Source organism: Erithacus rubecula (assembly GCF_903797595.1).
Source record: "Erithacus rubecula genome assembly, contig: scaffold_114_arrow_ctg1, whole genome shotgun sequence".
Classification (NCBI taxonomy): Eukaryota; Metazoa; Chordata; class Aves; order Passeriformes; family Muscicapidae; genus Erithacus; species Erithacus rubecula.
Window position 1 is genome coordinate 350,319 of NW_027636257.1, and position 26,262 is coordinate 376,580.

At 49.2% G+C, this 26,262-nt stretch overlaps 1 protein-coding gene across 1 annotated transcript; it reads left to right on the top strand.

Annotated features, from left to right (window-relative positions):
* Positions 1–8,468: 8,468 nt before the first annotated feature.
* On the top strand, positions 8,469–9,392 carry LOC306815317 (olfactory receptor 14J1-like; the record flags this gene model as incomplete). The annotated part of the gene is made up of 1 exon (XM_079331903.1): positions 8,469–9,392. The coding sequence occupies one exon, from the start codon at positions 8,469–8,471 to the stop codon at positions 9,390–9,392; it is 924 nt and encodes a 307-aa protein (XP_079188029.1).
* Between the last annotated feature and the right edge of the window lie 16,870 nt (positions 9,393–26,262).

Sequence of the window (26,262 nt, forward strand, 5' to 3'; positions counted from 1 at the left end):
CAGCCAGTCTGTGTGGTCAGTGGTTTATGCCCAGTGGTTGTGGTCAGTGGTGGTGAGGTCAGTTGGGTTCTCAGTGGGTGTGGTCAGTGGGTGTGACCAGTGGGTGTTGTCATTGTGTGTGGGCAGTGGGATGTGATCAGTAGCTATAGTCAGTGGATGTGGTCAGTTGGGATGTTGGTGGGGCTTGATAACTGGGTGTGGTCAGTTGGGTAGTCAGTTGGTGTGACCATGGGTAGTGGTCACTGGGTGCAGTCAGTGGCAGTGATCAGTGGGGTGTGGTCAAAGGGTGTGGTCATTAAGGGTAGCCTGCAGGGTAGTCAGTGGTTGTGGTCAGTGGTAGAGTGGTCAGAGGATGTGGTCAGTGGGGGTGGTCAGTGAGAGGTGGACAGTGGTGTGTGGGACAAGGGTATGATCAGTGGTTGTGGTCAGTGGTTGTGGTCATTTCTCAGGACCATATGGTTGTGTCAGTGGGGTGGTCATTGTGTTTGGTCAGTGGGTGGCATCAGTGGGAGTGGGCAGTGGGGTGTGGGCATTGAGGTGGACAGTGGATATGGTCAGTTGGTGTGGTCAGTGGATGTGGCCAGTTTTTGCGGTTACTGGGGGTGGTCAGTGTTGTGTGGTCAGTCCATACAGTTAGGGGGCATGGTCATTGGGGTGGTCAGTGGATGTGATCAATGGGTGTGGTCAGTCATGGTCTGGTTAGTTGGGTGGCCAGTGGATTTTGGTCAGTAGGAGTGGACTGTGGGTGTGGTCAGTGGGAGAATTCATTGGGGTGTGGCCAGTGGGTGTGGTCAGTGGGCTGTGGGCATTGGTGTCTTGGCAATGGGTGTGTTCACTGGGTGTGGTCAGTAGATGTGATCAATGGGGGTGGTCAGTGGTGTGGTCAGTGGCATGGTCAGTGGGTTTGATCAGTAGGAGGTGGTCAGTGTTTGTTGTCAGTGGCAGAATGGTCAGTGGCAGTGTGCTCAGTTGCTATTTGGTGGATGTGGTCAGTGGGGTGTAGGCATTGGTGTCTTCATAGTGGGTAGGGTCAGAGGGGTGTGGTCACTGGTTGTGGTTAGGGTGAAGGATGGGTTCAGTCAGTGTGTGTGGTCAGAGGGGTGTGGTCACTGGTTATGGCTAGTTAGGGTGAAGGGTGGGTGCATTCAGTGGGTGTGGTCACTGGTTTTGGGGAAAGGGTGTGGACAGTGGTGTGTAGGCAGTGGGTGTGCTCAGTGGGCTGCGGTTATTGGGGTGTGGTTAGCGGAGATGGTTTGTGAGTGTGTTCAGTGGGTGTGGTCACTAGCTGTGGTCAGTGGGTATGATCAGTGGATGTGGTCAATTGGGTAACGGGTGAGGATTGTCAGTTGGGTGATCAGAGGATGTGGTCATTGGTGTGGTTAGTGGGTGTGAGCAGTGGGTGTGGTTGGTGGGTTTGGTCAGTGAGGGATGGTCACTTGGTGTGGTCTTTGTGGGCAGTGGGGGTGATCAGTGGGGGTGTGGTCAGTGGGTGAGATCAGTGAGGGTGTGGTCACTTGGGTGGTCATTGCACTGTGGTCAGTGGGGTGACCATTGGGTGTGGTCAGTGGGGTGGTCAGTAGGTGTGATCAGTGGTTGGGGCCAGTGGGCAGTGGTCCTTGTGGTGGTCAGTGGGGTGTGATTAGTTGGTGTTATCAGTGGGGTATGGGCCTTGGTGTCTGGGCAGTGGGTGTGGTCAGTGGGTGTGTTCAGTGATGGGGGTGGCAAGTTGGTGTGGCCAGCGGCATGTGGTCAGTCAGGGTATGGTCAGTTGGGTGGTCAGCTTGTTCAGTTGCGTGGTCAGTGGATTGTGGTCAGTGGGTATGGACAGTGGGAGTGGTCAGTGTGAGTGGTCATTGGGTGTGGCTATTTGGGGTGATCAGTGCTGGAAGTGTTGGAAGTGGGGTGTGGTCAGTGGCTGTGGTAGTCCGTGGTAGTGTGGTCAGTTGGGTTTTCACTGGGGGTGGCGAGTGGAGGTTGTCAGAGGGTGTGTGGTAAGCAATTCTAGCCAGAGGATTTGGTCAGATAGGTTGCCATGGGAGAGTGGTCAGTGGGTATGGTCAGTGGTTGTGGTCAGTGAATGCGGTCAATTCGGTAGTTGGGTGGTGGTGGCCAGTTGGTGGTCAGGGGATGTGGTTGTTGGTGTGGTCAGTGAAGGTATGGTCAGTTTGTCAGTGGAGTGTGGTCAGTGGGTGTGGTCAGTGGGGTGTGGGCATTGGTTTCTTGGATATGGGTGTGCTCAGTGGTTATGTTCAGTTTGGGTGTGGTCAGTTTGGGGGTCATTGGGGTGTGGTCCATTGGTGTGTTCAGTGTAGATGTGCTCAGTGGAGGTATGGTCATTAGGGCAGTGAGTAGTGTGTGGCCAGTGCCTATAGTCAGTGGGTGTGGCCAGTGAGTGTGGTCAGTGGGTGCAGTCAGTGAGGGTGGTCAGTGGGTGTGGTCAGTGAGAGAACTTGGTGGGATGTGGTCAGTGGGTGTGGGCATTGGTGTCTTGGCAAAGGGTGTGGTCAGTGGGTGCAGTCAGTTGTTGTGGTCAATAGGTGTAGTCACTGGCTGTGGTCAGTAGGTATGGTCAGTGGGCTACGGTCATTGAGGCGTGGTATGCAGAGGTGGTCTGTCGGTGTGTTTACTGGGTGTGGTCAGTGGTTGTGGTCAGTATGGGAGCTCAGTGAGGTCTGATCAGTGGGTGTTGCCATATGGGATAGTCAGTGGCATGGTCAGTGGGAGTGGTCAGTAGGAGGTGGTCAGTGGTTTTGGTCAGTGGCAGTGTGGTCAGTTGGGTGGTCAGTGGGTGTGGTCTGTGAGGTGTGGGCATTGGTGTCTTTGCAGTGGATGTGGTCAGAGGGTGGTGGTCAGTAGGATGTGGTCAGTTGGTTGTGGTCAGTGGGAGTGGTCACTGGGTACACTGAGTGTGGTCAGTGTGAGTGGTCAGTGGGTGTGTCCCTTTGGGGTGATGAATGAGAAGCTGCTTGGCCAAGGCAAAAGGAGGCTCCCTGTGTGCCCTGCTCCCCTCTCCCTGAGCTCCTGAGAGCTCTGCAGCCCCTGCTGCCATCCCATCTGCCCAGGCCAGCACAACAGCCCCGGCCTTGGGGCTCTGCAGAGCTGCTCCTGCTCCATGCCCAGGTCCCTTCCCAGAGCTGGAGCCACCACAAAGCTGTGCCCATTTCTGTTCATTCCTGATCTGATGAGGATGGATCCTCAGCCACTTGGAGGCTGTTGATGAATTTTACTTTTCCAGAGGCCTATTCTTTCTTGAGCTCCTCAGTTCAGGAATTCAGTGACAAGGTTCAAAAACATCTCTTGAAAACACCAGAACAAAAAAGCCCTTGGGAATTATTTCAGTTCTCAATTCTTCTGTGGTTAATTAGAAAGATTTCAGAAGTGTATTCCAAGTAAATATACTATATTGAAAAAAATACAGAGAGAACAGTTTTGTCCTGTTGTCTTTTCCTGTTTATAGATTGATATCAGCCATGTCCAATTGATATTGACCCCCAGCACCTTCTAATGCAGGCTGACCTGATATGAAAATCAAGACCCTTCATGGCTGACATGACAATTGGTCAGATTTTGTCCCCACACCCTCCCCACCATTTCCCTCGTCCCAGCCCTAGAACTTTTATGGATCAGGGACAGAGTTGCCACCAGGAGCAGGGCAGTGATTCTTCCCCTGTGCTCAGCACTGGTTGGGCAGCACCTCGAGTGCTGTGTCCAGTTCTTGTCTACCAATTTAGGAGGGACCTGGAGGGGCTGGAGAGTGTCCAGAAAAGGGTAACAAGGCTGGTAAGGGGTCTGTAACACAAGTCCTGTGAGGAGTGACTGAGAGAGCTGGGGCTGTTTATCCTGGAGAAGAGGAGGCTCAGGGGAGACCTCATCACTCTCTACAACTCCCTGACCAGAGAGTGCAGTCAGATGGGACTCAGGCTCTTTTCCCAAGAAACAGAAAGACGACAGGAGGACACAGCCTTAAGCTGCACCAGGGGAGGTTTAGGCTGGACATTAGGAAATATTCTTTACTAAGAGGGTGATTGGGCATTGCATTGCACTGGCCAGAGAGGTGGGTGTGTCACTGTACCTGGAGGTCTTTCAGGATAGACCAAATTTGGTACTGAGTGCCACGGTCTGGGAGACAAGGTGGTGTTGGGTCACAGATTGGACTTGATGCTCTCAAAGTTTTTTCCAGCCTGGGTGATTCTGTGATGACTGTGACTCTGCAGGGCCCTGGGGAAGCAAGAGGCCATTGTGACACTGCAGGGCCTCATGGAACTGAGAGCACCATGGTGACACTGTGTACGACATGGCACCACAGAGCCAAGGGGCCACTGTGACACTGTGGGGCCCATGGAAACAAGAAGTCCATGGTGACACTCTGGGTCCTCATGGAACCACAGAGGCCACTGTGACACTGCAGGGCCATGTGAAACCAAGGGGCCATTTTGACACTGTGGGACCAAGGAGAGCCTTGTGAGAGCCTGGGGACAATGGAATCAAGGGACCATTGTTCCACTGCAAGGACTCTTGGAACTAAGGGAGCAATTGTGACACTCTGGTGCCCCATGGAAGCAAGGGTCCCTCGTGACACTGCAGGATCTTGTGTAACCAGGGCTCCATTGTGACACTGCAGCACCAAGGAATTCATGGTGGCACTTGGAGGCCTCATGGAACCAAGAGGCCACTGTGACACTGCAGGGCCTTGGGGCACCATGTAGAGCATTGTGACAGAGCAGGACCTCATGTAATGATGGGGCCATTGTGACTCTGCAGGGCCCCATGGAACCAAGGGGGCAGTGCTGCTCCTCAGGGACTCCTGGAATGAAGGAAACATGTTTGACGCCATAGTGCCCCTTGGGACCAAGAGGCCATTGTAACACTGTGGGACCAAAGAGGGCATTGCTGCACTGCGAGACCTCATAGATCCAAGGATCCATTGTGACACTGCAGGGCCCAAGGATCAAAGGAACTTTGTGACACCAAAGGGTCCTATGGAATGAAAGGCACATTGTGATACTGGGAGGCCTCATGGATTATGAAGATCATTGTGAAACAGGGAAGACTTCATGGAATGTTGGTGAACCCCAGCTGGCTGGGAGTGTTGATTAGCTGTATGGTAGGAGAGATGTGCACAGGGATCTGGAAAGGCAGGATCCAGGGACTAAATCCTTCAATGTGAGGTTTAAGAAATGCAAGTGCCTGGTACTGAACTTTTACAAAAACAATCCCTGCAGCGTTATATGAGTGGGACGGAGTGCCTGGACAGGAGCAGTGCTGTCTCACAATGGATCCTTTGTTCCATGAGTTACCAGTGTCACAAGTGACTCCTTGGGTCCATGAGGCCATACTATTAGCAAATCTCCAAAGTATCAGAAAATGGCTCCTTAACACTACTTTGGTGTTAAAGAGGGCATCATTTATTCAGGCCTAAGTTCCAGCAGGAGATAACACATAATCAAAATGGACATGTGATTCTAAAAGTGTGTTTCCCCTATGCAGTTGCTACACGTGACAAACAACTTACCCATTTCCATAAACCCCACCCTAAATTCCCAGTTTCTATCCTCACTTTTTCTATCACTTCACCCTTGAGGCAGAGGTCTTCTGGTTTTCAAATCATCTCTGCTGGGAAAGAAGTCTTTCAATGCACTGCTCCTCTGCTGAAGGTTTACAGGCACAGTAAAATTGAATGATCCTTTTGGTATCAAGGCCAAGGCTTTGTGTGTCCAGGCAGAGGCAAGCAGGAGGCAGAGCTGTCAGCAAAGAAGGGACCAGTGAGGTCGGGCAGCAGAGGGATGACGACAGCCTGCAGGGACAGAGGCGCAGGGCATGGACACTGTAGGACAGCCTGGGCTACAGAGGGCACAGGGATGGGCAGCAGCTGAAAGGCCCTGCCAGAGCCAACTGCTGCAGCATTTGGGCCATGGCTGCTGGCCCTGGGCCTGAGGCCAGCAGGGAACAAGTGAGCCTTGCTGTGCTGGGGCCTCAATGCCTCCTTGTCCCTGTTCAGCAGCCTGGCAGGGGCCGCCCTGTTGGTAAAGGAATAGCAAAGACTTATGAATGCCTAGCAAGTAGTTCTGAAACAATAGATTAAATAGAGATGTTAGCAGTATTTGACAGAGATGCTGAAAATAGTAATATTAAGGTTTGAGGCCTCTTCCTCTGTTTAGATAATACCAAAGAACCAACAGACATCTTGTCCCAAGCCTGGCAGGAAAGGTCTGAAGATAAGGATTAAGGCTATAAAGCATGATAATTTAGTTGTTCCTATAGGTTGCATGCAAATATTAAGAAATTTGTGTATTGTATTAGATTGGTTATTGGAATTTAGAATATTCATTATGGAAAAATATTTATTTTATTGCAAATGGAAAAGCTCTCTCTCTTGCTTCTTTCCTCTTGCCTCTCTCTTCTTACCTCTGATCTCTAACCTCTCTCTAAGCTCTCTCTCTTATACCCATGCCTTATGATAAAATAAAAAACTGAAGAACAGCAAATAATAAGCTCCTGAGTCTGTCCAGTGAACGTCCAGAAACCCACCTCCCACACCACCCATGGTCCAGCCCTTGGCATTGCACATCCCCAGAGCCCAGTCGCCCGGGAAGAGCCCTGAGCAATGAGGGACGGACAGGATCTGCCTTGCTAGGGGCTGGGGCTCAGGCCTTGGCCTTTTGCATTCCTTAAACACATCCAGATTTGCTCAGCATCTAAAACACATTTCCTTAGCTTGTTGCACCTCTCATCACTACTTTCAATGCTAGGCTCTAACTGGAATCTGGGGACAGTTTCACAGTCATGTCCCTCAGTGGGATCCATTAAAACTTCAACAAACTTTGGATTTTACTCTGACGTTTAGTTCTTGAGAAGTTTATGAACAGACTCTCAGGGACTGAGTTTGATGTAAACAACATCAAAGCCCTGAGGGGGTAATAAAACTCTTGGTGCTGTGTCTGTGCTTCTGAGCTGGGCTGGGCTTCTGGAACAGCGGGAGCTTCAGGCCACCAAGAAAAGCTTCAAAATGTCAATTCTGCTAAGGAGCAGTTTCTCTCCCAGCCCAGCACGGCTGAGGGCACTGCCTGCAGGCACTGAGGGGACAGGAGTCAGGCACAAACAGGCTAAAGGCAATCAGGACTGGGAAGACATTGAGCTGAGACTTCACTTAGAGAAACATCTTCACAGCCCCCAACATGGTGAGTCCGTGGGTACAAGGCAATGTCCCTTGTGCTCCTGGAGGGATCTCCTGGAGCCAACACAGCCCATAGCCTAGGGGATGTGTCAGGAGGACTCTAACAGTTTCTCTGAGGCACAGGAGGAGGAGGATGTTCTGCAGAGCAGGGCTGCCCTGGGCAGTGTCAGAGGGACAGGGCAGGACAGCTTCTGCTGCCAGGGATGGCTGCAGGGGCTGAAGCTGGGGCTGCAGCCAGAGCTGCCCAGGGCTGTCCTGCAGAGCAGCTTCTGCAGCCCTCAGGGCTCTTGGCCAGCCCAGGGCATGTGCCACCTGCCAGGGACAGCTCTCAGCCTACCTGGCAGCTCCCCATGCACTGTAGGGAGAAGTTGGAGGTGGAAGGAGCCACCCCCATCAGGACGGATTCCTCCTGCTGTGGAGATGGTGGTGCATGGCCAGGGCTGCTCTCGGCTTTCTCCTCAAGGCAAGGGAAAGGGGCTGTCTGGTGTGTTGTGTCACTGAGACCCCTGCACTGTTCCACTGGGCATCAGTAGATCTGTCTCACATCTCCCTCTCAAAGTGCCTCCTCACCCTCCTCTGCCTACAGACAGCAGCAGTACCAGCACCTTGGCTTGCAGCATTTCAAATTTTCTGAGCTGCCCTTAAGGCCCTGCTGGCAGGGACTTGTCCCTGGGCAGTGCCCTGTGCTGGGAGGGGTCTGCAGGGTAAAGCTGAGCCCCCAGGGTTTGGTGGGCTCTTGAAGGACTGGCAGGGACAAGGCCTGGATAGAGACAAACAGCTTGCAATAGGCACAACTCCAGGCAACAGAAAGCCACATCAATGCTGGATACCCTCCCTCTTCTGGTGTCTAGGAAAGAGCGAAAGCTTCAAAGAAGTTGACTTTGAAACTAGACCCATCAAAGAGTCCTACTTATTTTTCCAACATGTTTTTAGTGCAGTCACACTGAAAAAGAGAGAGATTTAATGATCAAGTGCCAGCTGTGTGGGACCAGCAGTTGTGACAGCACTGGGAGTGGCAGCCCAGTATTCTCTTTGGGCTCCCCATTGTTCAGGCTGAGTTCAATGATGAAAGACGATTTCTGCCCCTTCAGTTAAAGGGACAATATGTTAACAGAAAAACCCCCAACTAAAAACAAATTAAAAAAAAAAAAAAAAAAAGAAATGACATTTCTTCAAAGAAAGTGAAGCATTTTTGAGTACATTAGTAAGAAAAAAACATAGCATTGACACAAGAAAATCTGTTCCAGTGTATCAATGTCTGCTTTCAATAATCCACAATGCCCAGAATGAAGAAATGTCCAACAGCAGCTCCATCAGCCACTTCCTCCTGCTGCCATTGGCAGACACGCGGCAGCTGCAGCTCCTGCACTTCTACCTCTTCCTGGGCATGTCCCTGGTTGCCCTCCTGGCCAACGGCCTCATCATCAGCGCCGTAGCCTGCAGCCACCACCTGCACACCCCCATGTTCTTCTTCCTGCTCAACCTGGCCCTCACTGACCTGGGCTGCATCTGCACCACTGTGCCCAAAGCCATGCACAATTCCCTCTGGGACACCACGAACATCTCCTACGAAGGATGTGTGGCACAACTATTTCTATTTGTCTTTTTCCTTTCAGCAGAGTTTTCCCTCCTGACCATCATGAGCTACGACCGCTACGTGTCCATCTGCAAACCCCTGCACTACGGGACCCTCCTGGGCAGCAGAGCTTGTGCCCACATGGCAGCAGCTGCCTGGGCCAGTGCCTTTCTCTATTCACTGCTGCACATGGCCAATACATTTTCCCTGCCCCTGTGCCATGGCAATGTCCTGGGCCAGTTTTTTTGTGAAATCCCACATATCCTCAAACTCTCCTGCTCCAAATCCTACCTCAGGGAATTTGGGCTTCTTGCTGTTAGTGCCTGTTTATCATTTGGTTGTTTTGTGTTCATTGTTTTCTCTTATGTGCAGATCTTCAGGGTTGTGCTGAGGATCCCCTCTGAGCAGGGACGGCACAAAGCCTTTTCCACCTGCCTTCCTCACCTGGCTGTGGTCTCCATGTTTGTCAGCACTGCCACATTAGCCTACCTGAAGCCCCCTTCTGTCTCCTCCCCATCCCTAGATCTGGCCCTGTCAATTCTGTACTCAGTGGTGCCTCCAGCTCTGAACCCCCTCATCTACAGCCTGAGGAATCAGGATCTTAAGGCTGCAATGTGGAGACTGATGACACAAAGATTTTAGGAACATTGAACTGCTGGCAAATTTCTGCAAATCACTTGAAATAAAAGTTGCTTTTCATAGTTCTTGTTGTTTTGGTTTTGGAGTTTATTTCTGTTGTTCTGCTTTTCTATTATATTCCATTAAAAAATGTCATTATTTTGCCATTATCCTTTTGTTTCTCTCCACATTCCCTGTGGCCAGAGACTGTGTCCATGAGACCCTGTGATCTCAGGGGCCATAAATGTACTAAAGGATCTCCAAGGAAAGTTTTCACTAGAGTTCCCCAATATGTTCCCTTCTCTGGAGCTGCAGCAGCAATGCCTGTGTGCAGAACTGGGGCAGATCAGTGCTGGCACAGCAGCTGTGCCCAGCAGCAGCAGCATTTGGTGTTGTCAGTGCTGCTCCCGTGCCACTGCTCTGCTGCCCTCCTGCTCCTCATGTTGCTGCAGGGCCTGAGTGCTCTCAGGGCTGGGCACAGCCCTGGGGGTGGCAGTGCCGGGGCTGCAGCAGGGACAGGCCATGGGCACTGCTGGGGCAGCGCTGACACCTCAGGGCAGGGCCTGGGGGCTCCAGGCTCCTTGGCCAGGCTCTCTTCACAACATTTGTCCAGGCCAATGCTGAGCAGAGAAAACCCCCATGAGCAGCCCCAAGTTGGCTGTGGGCAGGCTGGGGGCAAGCAGCATGGCTGGTGCTCTGCAAGGTCCCTGAAAAGGGAGAGAGTCTGGCAAGGAGCAGCAGAGCAGGGGCTGATCCATCCCCACTGTGCTGGACAGCCCAGGGCAGCGTCCCAGAGCGTCCTCATGCACCTCTGCAGCTCTGGCCTCTCCCCCAGCTCACACAGGTGCCGCATCCTTGCAGGCACAGACACGGCAGCACTGGCTCAGGAGCCCCTGTTTGCACTGCACAGAGCAGGCGTCAGCACCCCCATGGTGCTGCTGTGGGGAGATGGAGCTGAGTGAGCACAAATGCCATCAGCCCCTGGGGCCAGCAAGGGCTGGGGGACACAAGGGAAAACACTCAGGTTTGTCATGGTCTCTGCAGTCAACCAGAAAGTTTGTTCCCATGAGCTGTGAGTTTCCTATCCCAAGCAGACTCTGTTGCTCCAAGCCAGCGATGCCTGGCAGCCACCACCAAATTGATCTGAGCATTTCCTTTGCTTCAGCTTTGCGTTCTATCCTCTTCTCTGCTCCAGATTTTTTCCTACTGCCAATTCCTGTACCTTTCCTTACAAACAGCCCATCCCTGTTTTACCTTTTCCTCTCTGGCCCCACTCTCCATTTCAGTTCCTGAGTTAGCACCATGAGAATATCCCTTGGGGAGAAGGATCATCCTACAAGTGCTTCAGGAATTGTCTGAAGGGTCTTGCACTGCCTAGTGCTACTCCCTTGCCAGAGGCACCACAGGCCAGGGGGGCACATCTGGGCTGGTGTGTCTGGGTGTGGGACTTTTTGTTGTGGGCAGTGAGGAGGGGCTGGAGAGGCTCTGCAGGACTAACAGGATGGGCTTTTGGGGCTGTGTAGAGAAGCTGAGGGACCTGGGCTGATGGACATTATGAAGGGGAGGCTCAGGGCTCATCCTGCTGCAGCTCCAGGGGTGGTTTCAGAAAATTACAGAATCAGCAAGGCTGGAAAAAACCTTGGAGATCATCAAGTCCAACCTGTGCCCTGACACCACCTTGTCTCCCTGAGCCTCCTCTTCCTCAGGATAAAAAAGCTGAGCTCCCTAAGCAATTCCCCACAAAACTTTTTTCAGATCCCTCACCAGCCTTGTTGCCCTTCTCTGGGCACTCTCCAGCCCCTCCATGTCCTTCCTAAATTGGGAGCCCAGAATTGGACACAGCATTCGAGGTGTGGCCTTACCAGTGCTGAGGTCAGGGGAAGAATCACTGCCCTTGTCATGCTAGCCACACCATTCCTGATCCAGGCCAGGAGCCATTGGCCTTATTGGCCACCTGGGCACACTGCTGGCTCATGTCCAGCCTGCTGTCCATCAGTTCCCCCAAGTCCCTTTCTTCTTGGCTACTCTTCAGCCACTCTCTCCCCAGCCTGGGGTGCTGCAGGGGTTGTTGTGGCCAAAGTTGCAGGACCTGGCACTTGGTCTTGTTAAGTCTCACCTGGCAGGATTTGGAACCTGGATCCAGCCTATCCAGACCCCTGTGCAGAGCTCTCCTTCCCTCCAGCAGATTTACACTCACACCCATCTTGGTGTCATCTGCACATTTGCTGATGGTGCACTCAATGACCTCATGCAGATCATCAATGCAGATATTGAAATCCACGCTGGCTGGCTCTGATCCCTCAGCCATCCTGTAGGTGCCTTGTGATGGCTCTCAAGGTGATCTGTTCCATCACCTTGCTGGGCACCAAGGTCTGGCTGACAGGCCTGGATTTCCCCAGATCCTCCTTCCAGCCCTTCTTGGGAATGGGCTCACATTGGCACCTCCAGTCCTCTGGGACCTCCCTGGTGAGCCAGGACTGATGGTAAATGATGGAGAGGAGTTTTTGCCTTTTTTTAAATTTTTTGAGGAATTCGAAAACTTTAATTTTCCTCACTGCAAACAGACACACTTCTCAGGTGTGTGCCAGTCCAAGGTGCTACTGAGGAGGTTCCCTTTCCTCAAGGCAGAATCCTGCAAGAAATGTTTGAGATCTTTGCACTTCTTCGTTCCCTGAGACCTTGAAGTGTCACAAAGACCCCTTGGTTCCATGAGGTTCCAGACTGTCACAGTGGATATTTGGTTCCATGGCGTCCCATGGTGTCACAATGCTCTTTTTGGTTCTGAATTACCAAAATATGAGTATTGGGCTAATACCGATACTCAACTGTGATGGGCAAGACTCTCTAACAGTTTAAAGTTAGAAAGTGTATTCAGTGCAGGGCAGCAGCCTGAGGTAATCCTCTAAAACACGCTGCAAAATCACAGGTGATCACAAAGTCTATTTATTAGCAAAAGATTCAAACAAATACATATTCATAATAACAGCCCCTCCCATTCCCCACTTCCTGTGATAATTAGCTTGAATAGCTATTAAGCATACATAATTGACTTCTTAAATTAAGTCTGGGGTCGTTTTCATGGGGAGAGGTCTTAAAAGGAGGAAGTAAGGTGAGTTTTCCTCACTCTAAATCCTGATCTTTTCTATCACTGACAATACAAATTATTGCCGGGGATAGTCCACTTTTCAAAAAAAAAAATGGGTTTCTGGTTGCATTGTCTATGTTCCTTTGGATGTGGTCACTTAGATTTGTCTTTTCCCATTTTAAACAAAGCAGAACAAACATCAAATGACAGACAATCAATTTTTTCAGGTTCAGATAACTACTCCTTCTAACTTCTAATTTTTAATTGTTTTCAGCAAGGTAACCAAAAATTCTAATTTTCTAAGATTAGTGTTTCAAGCTGGAGTATCAGGCCTGAGCTGTGATTTTACAAGGCCTTCCTTTTGTAATTTTACTTAATGGTAATAGGCTGAGAATTTACTCATTTCCTTTTCATACCATTGCACCACAGTGATCTCCTTGCTTCAGTGAGGTCACATCGTGAAACAGTGGACACCTGATTCCATGAGTTTCCATCCCATCACAATCCTCTCTTGCATTCCATGTGGCCCTGCAGTGTCACTATAGAGCCTTTGTTCCATGTGTTCCCATTGTGACACAATGGCCTCCAGCGCTCTATGAGGCTGCACCGTGGAACTGTGGACACTGGGTTCTATAAGAGTTCATGTTGCCACTGTCAGGAAAATCCATAAATACCAGTGGTTTATGTCCAAAAAAAGGAGACTCCAAAAGAGTCTTTCCACTTTATTTGAATAAAAGGAGAGAGTTCACCAAGACACACACATCCACAGGATTTTCTCTCTTGATGTTTCAGAGGGTGCAGCCTCCTTTTATCCTAAACTCCTGGCCACATGTTGCCCTCTTCCTTTCCCCACTAACCAAGGTACAGGGAAGGTACAACCTTTCCAACCCGCCTACCCCATATCCCTCCTTGAACATGGCATTTCCTCCCAAAGTTCAGCTTTGTGCAGACCCTTGTCTGTTTCAGGAGCCAAGCTGTCTGGGCCCGGTAACAAACTTGCTGCCCAAAGTCAATAGAAATGTTATGACCCATTTCAAAGACCTTAACAACAATCCCTTCACACATCAAATGATTTGCAAATACATTAGCACACATCTTTCCTCTCACACTGATGTTTCCTGTGCTGATAACAGTCTTTAACCCCAGCCTTCCCCCTGACATCTCTGTTGTTGTAGTTCCATGGAAGGAGGTTGTTGTCTTTTACCCCTTCTAAGGGCAGGCAAGTGTTCAGCCATCTCCAGGACAGCAGGGGCCCACCCCACATCACCGTGCCCTGGAAAGTCAAAAACCATCATTCCAAATGTCCCCTCCTCCTTCTTCCCTGGCATTTGGCACTGTCAGTGGGATTTGATGCTTGTTGCCGCAGGGAAAAGGAGACCACTGTGAAACTGTGAGGCCCAAAGGAACCAAGCCTTCATTATGACACTACAGAACCTCACAGAACCAAGGAAACCCCTATGACACTGCGGGGCATCATGGAACCAAAGGGCTACTATGACACCATGGGGAACTATAGAACCAAGGACACCCTTATGATACAGCAGGGCCTCCTGGAACCAAATCTCCATTGTGACACCACAGAACCTCACAGAACTAAGGGCCCATTGTGATACAGGAAAGCCTCGTGGAGCCACGGAGTCCAGAGGTCTAAAACAGTTCATGCAAATTTCTTCCTTGGGAATAGAAACCTCCTTGGTGGCAACTTGGACTGGCACACCCTAAAGGAGGGTGTCTGTTTTTAATGAGGAAACTCAGGGGCTTTAGATTGTTTCAAAAAAAGAAATGGGAAAACCCCTGTTTGCCTGAGTGCCACCAGTTCTCCAAGCAAAGAAGATTCTGTGTGAGGGGGACAGACAGGAAAGGGTTGGGCAATGTGGAGCAAGGTTGTCCACACTGGGTCACACCTCAAGGCACAGCTTCTCTGAGCAGGCCAGACCTCCTGAGGAGAGACCCTGGATCAATGTCAAAGAATGCTGCAGTCATCTCTGGTCTAAAGAGAACTGCAATAAAATACACCATTTGAAATTAGAATGTGTATTTCTCAGAAATTCTTTGAAGTAGTTCTCCTTAACTGGAGTTGATAATTTTCCTGATGAACTGTACTAGATCAGAGGGAAATCAATGCAGAGCCATAGTTTGGTAGAATTTGCTTGATCCCAGTGAGCCCCGTGGTGCATTTGGTGCTGAGCCCTTGAACTTCATGGCCTGAGAACAGATTGCACAAACCATTCCAGGAATCCAATTCAGAAGAAAAATCAAAAATGTCTAAAGGCATTAATGGGTCCCACTGTGGTCCTTTCCCAACACAGGCTCCTCTTGGACTCCTTGGAGGAGAGGATTGGAAGCCATGATTGCACAAAAACCTCTCAGAGACTGAGTGTGGAAAAGAAAAAAATGAAAATATATTTTAAAACTGAGGCACCTAGAGGCACTGAGCCCCACTGCGTGTTCTTACTGAGAAAGGCTCTCAAGAAACTAATTAAAGCAGATAACTGGAGGCCATGATTGCACAAAGCTGTCAGAGACTCCAAGGCAAAAGCAAAACACAAAGTCCTTTGAAAAACCTGCAGCCCCAGGGAGCATGAAGGAGCCCCCCAGGGCCATTCCTGACCAAGGCTCCCCAGGGACTGGTCCCAGCACATCCCTGAGGCCACTGGGATGTGGGGGGGATGCTGAGGGCAGGACAAGGGGTGGCAGTGCCCAGCCTTGCTGGGGCTGTGCCAGGAGGCCCCAGTGGCTCAGGACAAGGTGTCTCCTCCCAGCCCTTGGTGGCACAGACCCTGCTGTGCCCTAGGGCACCAAGACTTGGCTTCTCTTTGTCCCCACCTGTCATCTCTGCTTCCAGTTCTCTGCTCTGATTGTGGCTTGGGGACACTTTCTCACCTGTGTTCCTCGATGGGAACCCTTAAAACTTCAAGAAACTTTGGAGTTTGATTCTCACTTGGAGTTCTTGAGAGGTTTCCTAACAAACCATGGTTGTACCTTGATTTCCCTCTGGTCTGGTGCCGTTCATTAGGAATGTTTCTTATAATAGTTATGGAAAATATTTCGAAGTGCATCTTAAAAATATCCATTCTAATTTTAAAAGGTGCACTTTTTTTTGCTGTTCTCTTGATTGCAGCATTCTGTGATTGATACTGATCCAGGGTCTCTTCTCAGGAGATCTGGCCTGCTCAGACAAGCTGAGCCTTGGGGTCTGACCCAGTGTGGTCAACCTTGCTGCACATTCCCCAACATCATCCTGTCTGTCCTCACTCACCTGGGACCTGCTTTGCTTGGAAAACCAGCTTCACTTATGCAGAGGGACATCTCTCTTTTCTTATTTTTGGTGCAATCTAAAACTCTTAGTTTTCCCCATGGAAAACAGACACACTCCTCAGGTGTGTGCCAGCCCAAGGTGCCACCAAGGAGGTTCAGGCCGGGGATCGGTGCTTCAGGGGTGCTGCCTGGAGTCAGCGCCATCTTTCCTTTCTGCCTCTAACTCCCGTCATGCCCCGCAGCCCCATGGAGCCCCATTGGAGCTGGGACCACAATTCCCATCATGCCCTGTGTTCCACAGAACCCCGGAATTCCCCCATATGTCCCATAAGTGTCCCCAGACCACCAAGGATCCCTAAGTGCCTCCTCAGCTCCCATTTGGGAATCCCTAAAAGCCTCCCCAGATCCCCTTAATGCTCCTAACACCATAAATGCCCCTTTACAGCAACTTCCGAGAATTGATCTTCTCTCATTCCTGCGAGCTCAGAGCAGCTCAGAACCCAATCACTTGCCTAAAATTCCTGCCGTGCCCTGCGCTCTAAAGGGCCTGGTTCAAGCTCCCCAAGCTCCCCCCAAGTGCTCCCAAGCCATCTATGTTCCACTTGGAGGACTTGAAATCACAGCTCAGACACAAAGGTGTCCACCAAGTGCCCTCCTGGACCCCCAAACCAAACATCTGAGCCACTTCCAGGACTACAGCTCCCAGCAGGCTTCACAGTTCCATAGAGTGCTGGTTGAGCCGAGATTTCATCTCCCATCATGCCCCACGCCCTACCAGCAGACATGGCAGCCGCGTTTCGGGCTCCCATGATGCTCTATGGCCCTATTAAACCATAAAGATACCTGCACCTACATCTCCCATGATCCCCTGCGCCCCAGAGAGTCCCATCAGAGCCCCAAGTGCCCGCCTGAACCCCGAAGGTCCCCAGATTCACCTCCCGGACCTACAAGTGCACCCCTGGACACCCAAGTGGCACTCTGAAGCCCAGACCTTCCCTCAGGATCCCTAAGTTCTCTCTTAGATCCCACTCAATTCCCCCAAGTGTCTTCTTGTCTCTCAGATTACTTCTAAATTCTTTCTCCAGACCCAAAATAGCCCCGAATGTGCCCCAGAAATGTCTCCCTGGACCTCAAAGTGCCCACCTTGACCCTGTCTGAGAAAAATATGATAATAAAGATGACAAAATGACTGCAAATATTATGAATTATCTTAAATAGGGAGAAATTAGTAACCAATGGAGCAAATTTAATTAATTAAGGGAACTGTGTAACTTAGGCTAAATGATCAATAATTTTTTTTATTGCCAATAATGTATAGAGTTTTAATATAAAAATAAAAAGTTTAGGTTTAAAAACTATATTATACTTATATTATAAATAAGGAGAATATAACTGTAATTTTCATATTTAACAACATTTTTATTTGAAAGAGAAATTTATAATGTATTTTAATATTATGAGCTGTCAGCCCCAGGTGTGAGATAGCATGACATGGTGAGGTTGGGGGTGAGGAGCAGGTTGTCCAGACAGGGTCACCATGCAAGAGGCTCTTTCTTCCATGTGCCCAGATCTCCTAAGAAAACATTCAACATCAAGACCACTTGATGTCGAAAAAAGGGAAATCCTTCTATCAGTTTCTCTCTGCACTGAAAAGTAGAAAAATATTCCCCTGAGGTAAATAAAGTCAAGAGATGCACTTTGAAATCTTCCTCTGAAACAGAGGCTCCAAATTGACTCCAAGCAGCTGCACAAGCCCTGGAGACTTGAAGATAATAGAACGAAGACAAATTTACTGAGTGCTTTCTGCATTATAATGATCCCCATGGTGAATTTGGGGCTGAGTCCAGGAGCCTCAGACAATGAGAGAAGGTTGAAGAAGCTGCTCAAGGAGTCAGAAGCAAAACTCCAAGTCCCTTGGAGAATCAATGGCCCCTCTGAGGGCATGGACTGCCAAAGGCTCCCCAGGCACTGGTGAGAGCAGATCCTTGAGGACAGGATTGCAAGAGCCAAAGGCTGAGAGCAGGAACTGCAATGCTGAGCAAGGCCTGGGCTGGTTGGAGGCAGCAGAAAGGCCAAGGGCTGAGCCCAGGCCTGGCCCAGCAGGGCCTGTCCCTCACGGGTGGCTCAGGGCTGTTCCTGGGGCACTGGGATAGGAGGGGCAGCAAGGACAAATGGCATCAACCTGTGTGATACTCCAGATGCTCATGGAACCAAGGGCCAGTGTGACACTGCAGGGCCCATGGAAACAAGAGGCCCTTGTGTGCCTGAGTGGCTGTAACACCCCAGAACACTGAAATGCTGGAGGTGACCAAAGGTTCCTTTACTTGAGCTGGGTGCACAGGAGAAATCCAAGTCAGATATTCTCAAGAGATCAAAATGGAAAAAAATTTGCTGACAAAGTACAGAAAATCAAGGAACTTTAGAAGAGGATTTATTGCAGTGTCCACTTCAACATAAAAACCCTTATCATAACGACTTGAATAACTTTGCCCATTTAAACTTAGAAACCATCAAATACTTAAATAGTTGAGGTACAAAAAACTCTTTGATATAAAGAACATCAGAAGGACATGAAAGAGAGAGAGACAGAAGATCTGTAGAAAGACACACATGGCTACCAGCTCCTAGGGTTCCAGTGTGGGTGAGACGCAGACCCCAGCAGAAGGCAGGGTATGGACCATGGGTTCAGCGCCTGCTCTGTGTTTTGAAACCCTGGGCCTTCATGGGCCTTTCCCCTGGTGGGACTTGTGATTGCTCGGGCAATCAGTGACTGGGTCAGCACCAGCCTACTGTGTGACTGACTTACAGCTCATCCCAAGGTGTCTGGGACATTGATCTCATCCAGTTTCTGACAGCCTGACATGGTGACATTGCAGAACCTCATGGAACCATGGCTCAGTTTTTGTGGGAGCTCAGGGCGTACCCCTGACCTCCTTGGGGGTCTCAAAACCCCCCTGGCGAGGGTCTCAAAGACCCCTGAGTGAGACTCTTGTGTCTCAGGCGCTGAATTCTAACCCCTGGGGAAAATTACCAACACAGAGGAAATGGAAACAAGCCAACAAAATTAGTAAATTAGATTGTTAGAACGTAGATAAACAGTCTTTTGGGAATATTTGTGATAAGGAACATGTGGCCAAGATGGGGAATTTGGGGGGGTGAATACCTCTTCCTCCTTTTTCTCCCTGTCATCCATGCTGGGTGACATGCTGGCACTTTTAGATTGGATGGGGTCAGAGCTGGACCATTTAACAAGATTATATTGTATTGGAAAATTGTTGTAAACATGTAGCACATAATTTAGATTATATAAGATAAGCCCTGACTTCATCAGGCAGATTCCATCCTGGATGCCAGGTAGTGCAGACCACTGTTAGCCAGGCAAAAAGTTCCTGAGATGAGAAACAATAAACAGTCCTTGAAGCCTCTGAAAACCATCTCCTGCAATCTCTCATCGGCTGCTTCAGGAAAAACCAGGATTTAACCACTGCACGTCCTTCTGAGGTGATCTCGGGTCTAAGGACAAACCTCAGACTGTGACAAGTTGTGAGAAGCACAGAAGCAGATTCAAGGACACCATGGAACCTCCTGGAAGAGACCATTGTGACACTCTGGTGCCTCATGGAATCAGGGGAACCCTTGTGAAACTCAGGATGCCTATCGAACCAAGAGTCAAGGATGAAGTTGTGGAGCCCATAGAACTGAAGAGCCATTGTGACATTGAAGGATGCGGAATTAAAATCAAAATTAAAGACTTAAAGGTAAAAATACAGGAAGATGCTTTAGCTGGAAGGGGGCTGACAAGATTCTATGAGTGCTTAACATTTGATGTCTTTACAAGAACAGGAGGACAGAGCAAGGCTACATGGTAAGGTAGAGGGCCAAGAATGCATAAACAGGGTGGAAGGGCGAGGCCTTGTCCAGATAAGGAGGAATCTTTAGACCTTTGAGCCAGCGAAAAATCTCTACCAAGGTTTGGAAAGCTGCCAAAGACTCATACACATGGGCAAAGAAAGCAGGGTAAAAAGTTCACCAGAGAGGAAGAATGTTTACTTCATCCCAAAGATCCCCAGATGACCACCAGGGTGACCAACAGAGAGCAGTGCTCAGTCGCAAAGAGGCCTGGAGCTATTTTTACTATGAAGTAGGGACAGGCAGGTTTAGGAAATGAATATGGATTAGGTGCATTGTGCAATCCTGGTTTGTAGAGAGTAAAAAGAGAGGCGCAGATCGCTGAAGGTGTGCGTATTTTGGAGGAGTTATCCCCCATGCACCTCAGCACTGAATAAAATACATACCTATAACTTACTTTGTGGGTTATTAAGATTTTCCTCACATCAGTTTGGGTGACCCCACTGTTCCCCTGAGATTTTGGGGTGCCCCCTTTGCCCCTCTACAGCTGGAACTGGTGCAGAATGCCATCTTCACTGACCCCACAGACCAAAGAGCCGGGGTGTACCTTTGCTGCATCCTCCCCCGTGGTAACTCAGGGCTCCCTCCCACCCCTGGGGCCCTCACCCAGAGTATTGGGGTACCCCCTGATCGTTGGGATGCCCCTTGACAGTCCCCCTGCAGCTGCAGCTCATCTGTGTCCATGTTGACCAGGAGCATGCAATGATGGCCATCATGTTCTCCCAGCCAGTCAAGGTGAATCAGGACACTTGGGTGCCCCAAGCATGACTTGGACAATGCCAAAAATGGCCTGGATACACATGGATCCCCCAAAAAATATCTTGGATCACACCCAAAATCACCTGGATACACCTCTGTACCCCTTGGACACTTGGATCACCCAAAATCCCCGGGGCTCGCCAACACTGGTGTCCCAAAATCTTCATTGCTTTGACAGGGTAGACCTGGTTTCCCTAAATTCCTATTGACTTCAATGGGGTAGACCTGATGTCCCTCAATCCCTACTGATTTTTTAATGCAGTAGATCTGGCATTCCTAGATTGCCATTGATTTCATTAGAAATATCTGATGTCTGAAAAATCCCTATCAGGAGATTAATATGACAAGAGATGGGGAACTAAGAAATGTTTTAAAGGAGGATTTATTATGTCATGTCATCAGTCTTATGGAAGGGTGAGACATTAAATGTGTCACATCCAACAGCATAACATCAGAAGCTGTCTAATTCTTAGTTACAACACGTGATGTTAGTTTTTTAGCCAATCACATACTTCTACAAAGTTTGCTAGTGTCTTTTTGCACCAAACATTAATTGCTTTGCTTTGCTTTTCTTGGCTTTCCAGCAATACGTAATTTTTCAGCCAATTATATAACACTTCACAAACGTACATTGATATATCTTAAGGTTCTAACTAGCTTTGTAGTAGGCTCTATTGCAAACTTGAAAATATTTTACTATCTTACTCAATATATTGCTTTGCTTGCATAATAGATATTTCTGTTTGCTTTAAACATATTGCTACTTAAACTATTAACTTATATTCTTGTTTTACGTTTATTTTACTTTTAATGCTGTTATTCTCTAAGCTTTCTGAAAGGTCTTGGGTCAAACCTTGTATCCATCTCTATCTCTGAGACTGTATGCACCAGGTTATGAGAGCTCTCCATGCCTACATTTCTGCCTCCAATTTTCTACTCTAACTGGAACCTGGGGACACTTTCTCAGTCATGTCCCTCAGTGGGACCTATGAATGGCATCAGAAACTTTGGAGTTCAGTGATGAATGAATTCTTGAGAGGTTTCCTAACAAACTATTTCTCTGCCTTGATTTCCCTCTGATGTGGTGCAGTTCATTCAGAAGGTTTTCAACTCCAGTTATGGAGAAATACGTCAAAGAGATTCTTAGAAATATCCATTCCAATTTTAAAGTATGCATTTTATTCCTCTTGTCTTTAGAACAGAGGCAATTGCAGCATTCTGTGATTGATTGTTGTGAGAAATGGATTTGTAAAGGATTCTCAAAGCCTGGATGAAAGCTCACAAAGTCTTATACACTTGTATGCAAACTCTGAGATAACATGCGCTGACTTAGAAAGAATGGAAAGAGAAGACATTGTTGAGACAGATTGAATTAGAAACAAGTTTCAGATCATGGCTTTGCAAAAAGATCAGATATTTTTGAGAATTAGAACTTTGAAAGATGCATTGTGTCAAGACCATGTGGGGTAAAATTCTAGGTGATTGGTGATAGAAGTATTAGCACCAGTGTGTAGCTAAAGCTAATAGGCTGAAAAATATTTCTAAGGAATTATAACCAGGAAATAACTTGTTTTTTTGATAGAATGGCATTGAATTTTATATCTCTTATGTTTCACCCTTCGTCAAGACTGATCATGGAATAAAATCTTTTAAAATTTCTCTCAGTTGCCCTATTTCTGGAGAGCTGGGATTTTCCAGCAGTACTGAGTCCCTAGACATCAGTCCCTGAGAGAATGTTTTCAAAAAATCTTCTCAAAACTCAGATTAAAACTCGAAAATTTATTGAAGTTTAATGGTTTACACTGAGGGACAGAACTGTGAAAGTGCCCCCAGGTTCCAGTTAGAGAAGAACACTGGAGGCCTTGATGACAGATCGTGAGAAACAAGGGAAAGATATCTCTGATGCTGAGCAAACCTGGATGTGTTTCAGGAATGCAAAGAGCCAAGGGTTGAGCCCCAGCCCCTGGCAGGGCAGATCCTGTCCCTCCCTCATTGCTCAGGGCTCTTCCCGGGGCACTGGGCTCTGGGGATGTGCAATGCCCAGGGCAGGACCATGGGGAGGCCCCTGCCAGGCTGCTGAGCAGGGACAAGGAGGCAATGAGGCCCCAGCACAGCAAGGCTCACTTGTCCCCTGCTGGCCTCAGGCCCAGGGCCAGCAGCCATGGCCCAAGTGCTGCAGCAGTTGGCTCTGGCAGGGCCTTTCAGCTGCTGCCCATCCCTGTGCCCTCTGCAGCCCAGGCTGTCCTACGGTGTCCATGCCCTGCCCTCTATCCCTGCAGGCTGTCGTCATTCCCCGGCTGCCCCACCTCGCTGGCCCTTCATTTGCTGACAGCTCTGCATCCTGCCTGCCTCTGCCTGGCCACACAAAGCCTTGGGCTGCTCCAGACTCCTTCTGGGGGATGTATTGCACCACAGTCCTGCCCTGGGAGAGAAATTCGTTTTTCCTTGGGTCCAGTCTGGAACAGTCCAGCTGCTCCTGGCCTTAATTCTTTCTTTGTCCAGCTGTGGTCTTCTATGTCAAAAGGATCCTCCATCTCTGAAACTGCCCTTCAACCCCTCCCAGGGCTCTCCTCTGCTGTTCTCAGTCTCCACTCCATTGAGCACAGAGCTCCTTTCTCTCTCTACAATGATCATGTGTTGCAGCATCCAAACCCCACCTGGGGAGATCTTGGGGCCCTCTCCAAGGTATTGGCAAATGTAAACATTCTTCTCTAAGTCCAAGTAAATCACCAGAAGACAAAGCAGCCGGACATTCTTGTCCTGGATACTTTTGTCACAGCTCAATCCTTGGATAGATGCAATTTTAGATGTAGAACCGCAGATTTGGCCATTGACACCTAAGTGACATGAGCAGTTTTTGTCCACTGAAGGAAAGCCCAGAGCCCCAGTGTTCCTGGGGCTGATGAGAGGCAGCCCTCAACATGCCAGGTTCAGCTGGACCTGCCAGCTGTCCCCTAGGAGGTCAAGTCAGGCAGTCACAAGCCATGTCCCCTTTGTTCCACAAGGCCCCACAGCATCACAATGTTCTTGCTTCTGCAGTGTCACAATGGCCCCTTCCTTCCATGAGGCCCTGCAGGGTCACAATGGCCCTTTGGTTCTGTGAGCCCCACAGTGTCACACTGGTCTCCATGATTCCATGGGGCCTTACAATGCCATTGGAGACAATGGTCTCCATGGATCCACGGTGGCCTGCAGGATAACAATGGCCCTTTGGCTGCACGAGGGCCTGTAATGCAGCAATGGCCTCTTGGTTCTACAAAGCCCTGCTGCTTCACACCAGCCCCTTGAGACCATGCGGCCCAGCAGTGCCACAGTGATTTCCTTGCTTCCACAAGGTCTCACAGTGTCACAATTGTCCCTTGGATCTGTGGTGCCCTGCAGTTTTATAATGGCCCCTTGGTGCCAGAGAGTCCCCAAGGTGTCACAATGGAAGGAAACAGCTGAGCCCCAGTGTTACAGGGGCAGATGAGGGACAGTCACCAGAGGCCAAGGACATCCAGACCCTTGTCCTGGCAGCTTTTACTTGGGAGTAATCCTTGGATGTACAGAGTTTTGAAGGTGGAATCCCAGTTTCAGCCATGGAAGCCTGGTCAAGATGGATTTTTTTTTCCATAGAAAAGAAAAGTAAAGCCCAAGTGTTTTGGAAAAGATGGGAGGTGGCTGCCCATGGGCCAAGCCAGCTGGACCTCTCTCCTGACACCTTTCATCTGGGGACAATCCTTGGATGTAGGTATTTTTGGAGGTGGAATCTCAGTTTTGGTTGTATGTGCCTGGAATGAAAGGAGAGATCATTAGGAAGGAAAGCACAGAGTGCCAGTGTTTCAAAAGACACGTGGGAGGCAGCCCTCAGGAATCCAAGGCAGCCAGACTTGTCAGTCATGGCAGCTCTGGTCTGGAAGCTGTCCTTGGATATAGGGAATTCTGGAGGTGCATTCCCAGTTTTGGCCATGGATGCCTAGAGGAGAATGACGGTTCTTTTCCATAGGAAGGAAAGCCCAGAATCCCAGTGATTCAGTTGCAGATGAGAACAGACCCTCCACATGCCAATGTCTGCCTCACCTGTCAGGTGGCCCCCAGGAGGTGCAGCCAGCCAAACCTGTTCCACCTGTTCCATGTTCCCTTGGTTCCACAGGATCCCACAGTGTCACAATGTTCTCCTTGTGCCCATGAGTTCCTGTAGTGGCACAATATTCTCCTCGTCTTAATATTCTCCTTGTCACTATATTCTCCTTGCTTCTGTAATGTCACCATAGCCCATTGCTTCCATAAGGTCCTGCAGTATCACCATGGCCCCTGGGCTCCATGCAGTTTTTCTGTGTCACAAGTCCTCTTTGGTTCTATGGGCCCACAGCTTCATCACTGACCCTTGGTTCCATAGGGGTCCTGAGTTTCACAATAATCACCCTGATCCCATGAGGCACCAGAGTGTCACAATGGTCTCTTTAGATCCATGAGGTTCCATGGTGTCTTCATGGTTTCCTTGGATCTGCATTGTCACAACTGATCCACGGTTCCATGAGATTCTGTACTGTCAACAATGGTTCCTTTGTTCCAAAAAGGCCTTGATGTGTCAAAATGGCTCCTTGGTTCTATGACATTCCATAGTGTCATGTACGGAAAATCACACTATGAAAAGTCAGTGTCCATAAAGAATACAGAGGAGTTGTTCAACTTTATTTGAATAAAAGGAAAGAGTACACCAGGGCACATGTCCACGGGGTTCCCTCTCCGGATGCTCCATAGGCTGAAGCCTCCTTTTATCCTAAACTCCTGGTCACAGGCTGCCCTCTTCCTTACCCCATTATCCAGGTACAAGGAAGATACAGCAGTCCCAAACCACCTGCCACATCTTCCCCTCTTGAAACTGTCATTTCATGCCAAAGTTCATAACCTCAGGCTCCTGCAGACCCACTTGTCTGTTTAAGGAGCCAGGCTGACTGGGCGCTTTAATAAACCTGTTGCTTCAAGTTAATAGAGACATTAAGACCTATTTCAAAGATGTAACCTTCCAGTACCTTCAGTCACTGAATTCTCTTTAAAGACATCTTGCCTATCAGTCACACTGGCCCCATGGTTCCAGGAGGTTCTGCAGAGTCACCATGGGGTCATTGGACCTGCATTGTCACAACTGACCCATAGTTCCATGAGGTTCTGCAGTGTCACCATGGTCGCTGTCAGAGGCTGGATGAGATCAATGTCCCAGACACCTCGGGACGAGCTGTCAGTCAGTCACACAGTGGGCTTGTGCTGAGCCAGGCTCTGATTGCCTGAGCAATCACAAGTCCCACCTGGGGGAAGGCCCACAAATGCCCAGGGGCTGAAAACACGGAGCAGGCACTGAGCCCATGGTCTGTACCCTGCCTTCTGCTGGGGGCTGTGTCTGACCCACACAGGAACCCGAGGAGTTGGTAGCCATGTGTGTGTCTTTCTATAGAGCTTCTGTCTTTCTGTCTCTCTCTCTTCCCTCTTCTTCTAATGCTCTTTATAAGGAACAGTTTTGGGTATGTCAAAAACTGAAGTGTTTAATGCTTTCTATGGTTACATGGATTAAGCTAATGAAGTTCCTGCAATGACAAGTGTTTTATGTTGAATTGGATGTTGTATTAAATACTTTTCAAGCATTCCTTGATTTTTCTATACTTTGCCAGTAAAATTTTGTGTCATTTTGACCTCTTGAGAATATCTGGCTGGGGTTTCTCCTGTGCACCAAGTTTGAATAAAGAAACTTTTGGTGACCCCCAGCATTTCAGTGTTCTGGGGTGTTACAGCCCCTCAGGCTCACAAGGGCCTCTTGTTCCCATGAGGCCCCACAGTGTCACTCTGGCCCTTGGTTCCATGAGCATCTGGAGTGTCACACAGGTTGATGCCATTTGTCCTTGCTGC